Source organism: Trichechus manatus, unplaced genomic scaffold (genome assembly GCF_000243295.1).
Source record: "Trichechus manatus latirostris isolate Lorelei unplaced genomic scaffold, TriManLat1.0 scaffold00086, whole genome shotgun sequence".
Taxonomy (NCBI): domain Eukaryota; kingdom Metazoa; phylum Chordata; class Mammalia; order Sirenia; family Trichechidae; genus Trichechus; species Trichechus manatus.
In genome coordinates this window covers 6354694-6364706 of record NW_004444022.1, presented here as the reverse complement: position 1 = coordinate 6364706, position 10013 = coordinate 6354694, and the positions used below count along the sequence as shown (strand labels likewise).

The 10013-nt window shown below is 41.0% G+C and overlaps 1 protein-coding gene across 2 annotated transcripts in view; it reads right to left on the bottom strand.

The window, feature by feature from the left end:
* Positions 1-986: 986 nt before the first annotated feature.
* Positions 987-10013, bottom strand: part of GRIP1 (glutamate receptor interacting protein 1) — a 332455-nt gene continuing 323428 nt past the window's right edge. For both annotated transcript variants that reach the window (XM_004381537.2, XM_004381538.2), the window contains 2 exons: positions 3664-3810; positions 987-2981 (listed from right to left, as the gene is read on the bottom strand). In XM_004381537.2, coding sequence (XP_004381594.1) covers positions 2757-2981; positions 3664-3810 — 372 coding nt within the window. In that variant the 3' untranslated portion in view covers positions 987-2756. The remainder of the gene's footprint in view (positions 2982-3663; positions 3811-10013) is intronic.

The following is a 10013-nucleotide window of genomic DNA, read 5'->3' as shown; positions in this document are numbered from 1 at the left end:
TGGGGCAATCTGCTTCTGTAAAGATTACAGCCTGGGTAACCCTATGGGGCAATCTGCTTCTGTAAAGATTACAGCCTTGGAAACCCTATGAGGCAGTTTTATTCTGTAAGGCGCTCTGGTAGTGCAGTGGTTAAGAGCTCGACTGCTAACTGAAAGGTCAGTGATTCAAACTCACCAGCCGCTCCATGGGAGAAAGATGTGGCAGCCTACTTCCATAAAGATTACAGCCTTGGAAACCCTATGGGGCAGTTCTACTTTGTCATACAGGGTCTCATATTATATGAGTTGGAACTGACTCGATGGCATGGATTTTGTAACACTTTAGCTATAATAGGGTGAAAATTTGAACCATTGCTTAGATTTGGTGATAATAGAATTGATCTTCGGTTGGGGTCATGTGATCCTCACTTTCTGGAGAATACCTTCAGTATTGAAGACTGTAACCCTGGGCACACTGAAGGCAACTGTATAAAAATGAACGTGACGTTATAAGGCCTGCAAGGGCAATCATCTGCAAAAATGGAAATGTTGGGACTATCGGTGTGGTTGTGGTTTTTTTTTTAGCCTAATTAAAATTGGTAGGTTTTAACAGTTTATGTAAATGTATTTCATGGGATACATGTTAATGTTCTTTGAGGGCAGTTGTGATCCTTAAGATTTCTCCATCTTTGTCACCTAACATGAATGGAGGTGCTTGTGCGTGTGGCTCTTTTAGGCACTTTCATACATATTTCCCACAGTCCTCACGACAGTCCTGTAGTGCAAACATAACCTTCAGTGTCACAGGTGAGGAAACGGATGCAGGGGAAATAAATGCCATACCACTAATGAGTACCAAGCCAAAAAACCAAACCCACTGCCATCTAGTCGATTCCAACTCATAGTGGCCCTGTAGGACAGAGTAGAACTGCCCCAGAGGGTCTCCAAGGAGCACCTGGTGGATTCAAACTGCTGACCTTTTGGTTAACAGCTATAGCTTTTAACCACTATGCCACCAGGGTTTCCTAATGAGCATCAGAGCTGGAATTCAAACCAAGGTCCAATTTCAAAACCCATGCTTTTCCCACTCTTCCATGCTGCATCTCAAGTTTATGGCAAAACTTTCCCCCATTAGACATTACATAAAAAGTAAACATTGTAGCGGGCTCAGTCTAGGACTCTGAAATATATTCAGGCACCAAAAATGTATGTCATATTTTTTTGCTTTTTAAAATCACTGTTTATTCCATTTGGTAGAGGGTTTTTTTTTTCCTTTCCATACAAATATCTGCAACAATTTTGAATTCCCCAAAACATACATAGACGATAAATACCATGCTATTAAAGTATTAAATTTGTACAAAAATACTTTACAGTTTAATACTTGTTTGTTACAAATAAAAATACATATTTAAGTGACTCATGATCTTTTTTTTTTTTTTTTTCCTTAACATGATCTGCTCTATACTTTCTCGCCCTGGCAATTCTGAAATGTGATTAAAATATATTTTTTTGCACAAAAAAAAAGGTGAAATTTTTCCCTAAACAAAGGACACAGTGTTTGAACATCTTATGTAAATGGTTGTTTGAATTATTGACCAAAATGAAAATGTTGGGAAAATAATCATTTCAATATGGAGATTCTACAGTCAATATACAGATCTATTTTTTTTAATATTCACTAAATAACAGTTATTAGTGTAACTATTCAAAATACCTGAACAAATGAAAACAGTTGCCGACAAACATAAAAAGCAACTGTTACGATTTATTGCTTTGAGGGATGGTAATAATTGGCAATGCATTTTGTGAAAAATGTATTTACAATTTCGGTAAGTGGCATGGCTCAGAACAAAAGATAGTCCAGTGTCATTTTTAAGTCCATATACTGTACACCCCTCAATATTACCAGTTTTCCAAACATGTCAAGCAGTATGAATTTGCTTTGCCTATCAGTAAAAGATGGACCTTATTTTAATAGATGCTTCAGTCTCAAGTTCTTAGTCTTGAATTTTAAAAATAAGGTAACTAATTCTCAGTGTACTAAACACTTCGTTATCAGAGATTTTCAGCTATTAAAAATGTGTCCTTAAAAAAAAAAAACAGGTCACAAGACATATCCTGTTTGATAATTTGTTGCATAGGGAATAGCATACATCTTAGTTAAAATCATTCCTATACTTGGATAAAACATTTTCCCACCACCTACAATGGTCTTCTACGTGCATCATTGCTGAAACGTTTTAAGATAACTGAATTGTATACCTGTACCCCTCCCATTGCAGCAGTCCCCGCAGCTTATAAAACACTGGTTCCCCCAGCAGAGCCAGCTTTATTATGAAAAGCCTTGTTGGTCAAGTTCTTACATTAAAGACTTCATAGTAAGAAACCAATTTTAAAGTGAATTAAGGAAATTACCATAGAGAATATTTTCAGACAGATTTCTCTTTAAAAAGTGACAGTAAGATGAACTTGTAAAAAATTTCCTCAGATGTTAAACTTTGTGGGGAGGGGCAGCCTACCTATTTTTTCTCTTCTTTTCTATCATTGGGCCTGGCAGGAAATTTCCTACCATACGCCATAGTGGTCACCAAAAAAGAAATCTCTTCAACTTGAAAAGGGAAGTGAACATGAGCCATGAGAGAGATTAAAAGACCCCTGTGCTTGCACTTAATGCCACGTGATTATCTGTGCTTCAAATGTCACAGAAATCTTAAAGGGATTTTTTTTAGCACCATGTAGATAACGTCTTTTGTCCCGTTTTATAAAAAGTGTTGCTATAATGTATTAGTGGGTTCCCGTGTCTCCAAATTACCACTGTGGCTAGGTTGTTGGAAATAAGCACTGTTCTGTTCACTCCATTCTCCCAGAGTTTGTTGTTCTGTAGACTTATGTGAAGCCAGTGGGTTTCTACTAATAACGAGGTCTAGCTTATTGCCAGATTCAGCTATGAGGGGCACAACGAGGCAGCAGTCAAAGTCTCTCGTGCGGACGTGGTTAACCTGTAAGTTCAAGCAGAGCCATTTTGAATTATTGTAACCATAACAGAATCCACAGAGCCTGCAGTGACACTTCAGGTGTAACAAGCTGAACCCTGTGCAGAGGTCTAGCTCTGCTCTGACCACACTATAACATAGTTATTGGCTTACTTATTATTCTCTATGACCAATGCCCACTCATCCCTCTTTGCCTCAAGACTAGGGGCCCCTCCTATATTGTAGGGGTTGTAGCTAGAGAATAAATGGAAGGAGCAAGAGAAGATACTGGCAAGGACCAAACAACATGGATCTTGTAAGTCATGCGAAGAAGAGCGATGGTAAGAACTAGACTGGAGTCAAATAACTACATAATACTTTATGTGATTATCATATGATCATGGGAAATGGTTGCATGGTTGGGTGGGGTCTTAGGAGTAAGCATTAGATTAGGAAATATGGCTTTGAGCTCAGTGCCATAAAACTAAACCCACAGAGACAAGAAACCAGAAAGTTTATTGGGCTGGGAAAAAATTTACTAGAGCTGAAAATTCTTTATTCAGCTATTTCACTACTACTAATTCCATAATCTTGATGACAAGGTTTGAACGGAAAAAGAGCAAGAGGCCCCTAAAGTACAGGATGACTTGAAGGACATTCTCAGCTTTGAATTAGTCCCAGGGAATTAAAATCCCACCTGAGTTCTTACCTGTAAGAGCCTGTCATAAGGCTTTAAGCCACCAAGATCTCCTGGTCCAGCTGGGCGAATATTTTTGACATACACTCCTTTCTCCAACAAGCCATCTGCTACACTGAACCCGAAGTCCTCCATGTCAGAGTCCTTGTACAAGGTCACCTGAAAAATGGGAAAATGCACGGGGAAAATATAGCTAGGCTGGAGACTTTTGCTTGTAAAATACCTTGAGGAACTCAAGATCAAGAGGGGGAGAGTGTTGACATGTTATGGGGTTGGCAACCAATGTCACCTAACAATATGTGTATTAATTGTTTAACAAGAAACTAATTTGCTCTGTAAACCTTCATCTACAGTACAATTAAAAAAAAAGTAAATTCCAGGGAATAACCACACACACACACACAAATCTTGATGAACAATCTTTTCAAACTATTTTCAGTAACATACTGGATTAGCAACATAAGTGTTAAGCTTCTCCTCTCTCCCCTGCAGCTTGCCCCCTCTCTAAGAGCATCCTTGGAATTTGAGCAACTCAGAACTGAAGCAGTGGGAAGAAGAGAACTCAAGAATCCTGGTCTTTTTTTTTTTTTTTTAATTGCAGTCATCAGGTAAACATAGGTGAGAATTTCCCCAGGGCCGGTTGACTTGTACTATTTTCCTGAAGCAACCCAAAAACCTGTTTCCTCCCAGTCGGTTCCAACTCATAGCGACCCTGTAGGGTGGAGAACAACTGCCCCACAGAGATTACAAGTCCATAACGGAAGCAGACACTAGGTCTTTTCTCCCATGGAGTGGCTGGAGGGTTCAAACCACTGACCTTTCAGTTAGCAGCCGAGTGCTTAACCACTGCACCATCAGGGCTCCTTCTAGGAGCAGCTAGGGGCAACGTTTTACAGCTACTGAGACATCAGGGACTAAGCCAAAGACCATATCTAAGGCCTTATTATCCTGCTCACCCCTGCCTGGTCGCTGTGCTAAGTACCAGTTGCTGACCCTGACTCGTGGCGACGCTGTGTGTGTGTCAGAGTAGAACTGTGCTCCATAGGGTTTCAGTGGCTGATTTTTTGAAAATATATAGATTTTCTTTCTTCCAAACCACCTGTAGGTGGACTTGAAACTCCAACTTTTCGGTTAGCAGCCAAGCGTGTTAACCATTTGCACCACCCAGGGACTCCTGTGCTATGTACAAAAACAACTGCCGTTGAGTTGGTTCCAACTCATAGAGACCCATAGGACAGAGTAGAACTGCCCTATAGGGTTTCCCAAGGAGCGGCTGCTGGATTTGAACTGCCGACCTTTTGGTTAGCAGCCGTACGGAGTTCAGCATATTCTCTTCCTTTGAGCAAATAACCAGGAAGTCAATCATTTTATTTGCTATGGTATCCCAATCAGTATTGTTGCAAAAATAACTATTTCAAAGGCTTGAAAGGGTTCCTGTAACAAACACCTTTCTCTGGAGCCTGGCTTGAATACCTCTCTCAGAAAGAGTCCAGGGTTTGGTTTAGCAATCCAAGGGATCCAGCTGTGGGCCTCAGCTGGTTCTCTTTGCACCTAAGACCAATTAGTAGTGCCAGCTACAGCCTTCCCCAGGTCTCATTCCTGACCACCTGCAAGAGTTAGTCTGAGGCTAAAGGAATAAATCATTCATACATTTATCAAATGTTTACTGAGTCCCAACTATCTCCCAAGGACAGTTCTGGGTGCTGGGAAACAGCAGTGAACGAGAGAGAGGAGTTTTCTCTCAAGAGGCGAACACCTTCACATTTAATAGTCACTGAGCACTTACCAGAAACCCTGGTGGTATAGTGGTTAAGAGCTATGGCTGCTAACCAAAAGGTTGGCAGTTCAAATCCACCAGGCACTCCTTGGAAACTCTATGGGGCAGTTCTATTCTGTCCTATAGGGTCTCTATGAGTCAATTGACTCGATGGCCATGGGTTTGGTTTTTTGGTTTGAGTGCTTACTGTGCCAGGTGTTGGACTAAGCACTTTATAATCATTTAAGGTGGGCATTGTTTTTATTAAGGTTTGCCGGAGCCCTCCACAAAACAGCCAGCCACTGCTGCACACTTCAAGCGATCATTTTGGCTTACTTTTTGACTCTAATTTTTTTTGTCCTTATTGATTTTTCCCCCACACAACTAGTATGTAAATACGTTCTTATAAAATAGTAAAAAATTCAGACCTATAAAGGGCAAAATATGAAGATTAAAACTTTTATAGTATGTTTTTATTTTTTTTATACCCAGTTATTTTACTTTAGAAAGGTATGGACAATCAAAGGAATGTAGAAGTGGCCAGTTTGTGGATTTTTATTCTACTGGACAGAAAGCTGAAATAGCAAGCTGGCTGGGTCAGTATCACTTACCAGGCAGTCCTAGTGATTATTGCTACATTAGAGGTGAGGAAATGCAGTTTTACAGAGGTTAAGTAACTTGCCCAAGGCCACAAGAGTAGTCAATGATGGGGCCATGTCTGTCTGGTTTCTCATAGCAAGCATTTAACCATTAGACTCTACTGCCTCTCAAAACACCTTATTTCATTGACTCTAAATGCATTTTTTCCCTCACATTTTAAGATCTCTGAAATCAGGCTGTGTTTTATAATTGACGGCACTTTAAAAAACAAACAAATGAAACCGGTTGCCATCAAGTTGATTCCGACTCACAACGACTCTATAGGACAGAGTAGAACTGCCCCATAGAGTTTCAAAGGAGAGGCTGGTAGATTCAAACTGCCAACCCTTTGGTTAGCAAATGAGCTCTTAATCACTAAGACATCTCCTAAAGCAAAACTTATTATAAGGAGAAGAGATGTCTTTGTTGGTGACCTGGGTCAGGTAAAAGCCTTAGGGGATGTGATGGTTAAGGTTGTGTGTCAATTTGGCTTGGCCATGATTCTTGGTGGTTTGACAGTTACATAATGATGTAGTTTGGCAGTTATATAATGTAGTTATCCTCCATGATGTGATCTGATATGATCAGCCAATTAGTTGTAAGGGGAGTTTCCTCAGGGGTGTGCCTTGCATCCAATATATATATGGATGTTCTCAAAAAGCTTGCTTGTTTGCTTGCTCTGGATCCTGCATCCGGTTCATCATCATCTGACCTCCAGTTCTTGGGAATTGAGCCAGCGGCCTGCTGTATTGCCTGTTGATCTTTGGATTTGCTGGCTTCTGCAGCCTGGGAGCCAGCAGCCCGCCATCTTACCTGCCGATCTTGGGTTCGTCAGCACCTGCAGCTATGTGAGTCAGGCGAAGCCTCCAGCCTGATGCCTGACGCATGGACTTGGGACTTACCAGCCTCTACAACCATGTGAGCCATTTCCTTGAGATAAATTTCTCTCTCTGTATATGTATATGCTTCACTGGTTTTACTTCCCTAGAGAATCCAGCCTAAGTCAGGGGAGTATGTGGGAGATGCCCCCCACAATCTCCTTGAGGGGGGCAAGGATCTTTATTTTGTTCACTGATAATATTCCAAGCTCCTAAAACAGTGCCGGCCACATAGTAGTGTCAGTAAATATATTGTTGAATAAATTAAAGGGCTGGTTCTGACACACCAAACCAAAAAAACCAAACCCGTTGCTGTCGAGTTGATTCCAACTTATAGCGACTCTGTAGGACAGAGTAGAACTACCCTGTAGGGTTTCCAAGGAGTGGCTGGTGGATTTGAACTGCTGACCTTTTGGTTAGCAGCCAAACGCCTAACTGCAGCACCACCAGGGCTCCATCTAGGTGGTTGCATTTGGAGTCAAGTGAGAACCGGCTAAGATGGCCTTGGGCTGTGCTTTGTGAGCCATGGCTGAGAACGTGGGTGTTAGCAAAGAGGGATTTAATTCCAAGGTTCGGATCATCCCCCTGCCCCCCTTGCTGTGATGGGAATTAGATAGCAAGGGAGTTGCAGTATGGCAGGGCAAGACTAGGCTCCAATGGTGACACCGTGTGGCAAAGGGCAGTGAGTGCACATCTGACACTGGAGGCAAGCCTGCCCCTCCTATGAACTGAGACAGTGAGGCAGATGGGATGGGGGTGCTCCAGTGAAAGCTGCAGGACTTCCTGCTAATAAAGCCTGTGGAACTTGGGGGAGCAGTTTAGGAAAAAAAAAAAAAAAACAGGGTGTGACTGTCTGTACCAAGTTTGTGCAGCAGATCGCACAGACAAGGAGATGAAAGCTCAGTGAGGATAGAAACGTGCCCGAGGTCAAACAGAGAAGTGGCTCAAACCCAGGCTTCTGACTGTGAAGCTTGAATCTTTGTCTGCCATGCTGTTGCTTAATAAATACTCATTGCAGAGAGGAATGTTTTGGCTCCTCTATAATTATGTTTTTCCCTCAGGCCATAGGACAGGAGACTTCTGCCTCTCTTTTCTAAGTGGAGTGGGAGGAGAGGTTATTGGAGGAAGCTATTTTTTAATGGAAAATTTCAAACATATTCAAGAGTAGAGAGGCTAGAACAATGAATCCCCGTATACTCATCACTGAGATCCAACAATCATCAAGAGCTTACCAAACTTGCTTCATATACCCTTTTTTATTCTTTGGGGCAGTATTCTAAAGCAAATGCCAATCCTCATGCCATTTCACCCCTTTATTATGCATCTCTAAAAAATATGATTATTTTCTTTCATAACCTCAATGCCATTATTTCACTGATAAAATTAAGTCTTATTCCTCCACATCTTCCAATACCTAGCTCATAATAAAATTTCCACTGATTGTCTCCAAAATGATTTTTTAGAGTTGACTTTTTCAAATCGTAATATCAACAAGGTCCACACATCACATTTATGTCAGATCTCTTAAATATCCTCTTATCTAGAGTACACTCCCATCTTTTTCCCCCTATACTATTAACTTATTGCAGAAACTGTGTTATTTGTCCGATAGACTGTTCTATCCCTCATATTTCTTCTGAATGGAATTTAGCTCTGATCTGAGTCAGGGTCAACGTTCTCTGGGCGAGGGGAAGGACAAGAATAGATCATAGGTGGTACAGTGTGCTTCCTATGACAACATCATTCAATGTCTAATTGTCCCACTTTTGGTGGGTTCAGGTAATGATGCTCTAACTACTTCCTTGTAAAGTTTCCCATCAAGCTTTAATCTAATGGTTTCACCCATTGATGGCCTTCATCTGAACCAATAATTTACTTGTTGCCATCGAGTTGATTCCAACTCATAGAAACCCTATAGGACAGAGGAGAACTGCCCCATACAGTTTCCAAGGAGCAGCTGGTGGATTCCAAATGCCGACCTTTTGGTTCACAGCCATAGCACATAACCACTACATCACCAGGGCTCCAATAATTTCATTAGGGGTTGAAAATGATTTTTTTTCTAATCATCATTTCTTTTATATTTATCAGCTAGAATTCTTTTGTAGAGAAGAATTCTTCTTCAACAATTAGTGCTGTTTGGTTACTCTGAAATTCAGTTTGTATAAGAAAGTCAGGATAAATGCTTAATTCCTTCTTTTTCACTTCCAGAATAAGGAATTAGTATACTAGTTATTTCCAATGGTGTCCAAGTTGAGTTTCTTTGGTAGGTCTAAGCCAAAAGCCTATTGCCATTGAGTTGATTCTGACTCATAATGACCCTATAGGACAGAGTAGAACTGCCCTATAGGGTTTCCAAAGCTGTAATCTTTACAGAAGCAGACTGCCGTATCTTTCTACTGCGGAGCCGCTTGTGGGTTCGAACCACTGACCTTTCGGTTAGCAGCTGAACTCTTTAACCACTGGGTCACCAGGGCTTTTATTAAGTACCAATATGAACTTACAGGATTTTATATATTCAATGTATTTCAGTCATTTGCATACATTATTCTTCTTGATGCTGAAATTGTCTTATCTTTGGCCATCAGGGGCCCTTCATTTTAACTCCTGTGTCCTTTTGATATGACCCATTAATTTTTGATAGCTTCTTTGCTTTCTGATACAAGATAACACAGACTCATCATGAATATCTCCTGCCTCAGATCTGGAATCAGCCATTCCTCCGAGGAGCCTTGATTGGAGGATACATTTCTGTTAATATCCTAGTTTCTTTCCTTTCATCCTCATGCTTCTTTCTCAGAGAGAGGAAGAGGAGGAGAGGCAGGGGAGAAAGGACAACAAAGAGAAGGAGAGGAGGAGGAAGAGTAGCTAATAGGATTAATGGTGGACTAACATTCTTTGGGCTCTCCTTACTAATGGATGACATTTTGTGGCTTGAGGTCCCTGCTTATGTGTGGCATGTCCTCTTGCCCACTTCACTTTCTCTGTTCAAGGACCCTGGGATCTCCCCCCCCCCCTTTTTTTTTATTGTACTTTAGATGAAGGTTTACAGAACAAATAGTTTCTCATTAAACAGTCAGTACACATAT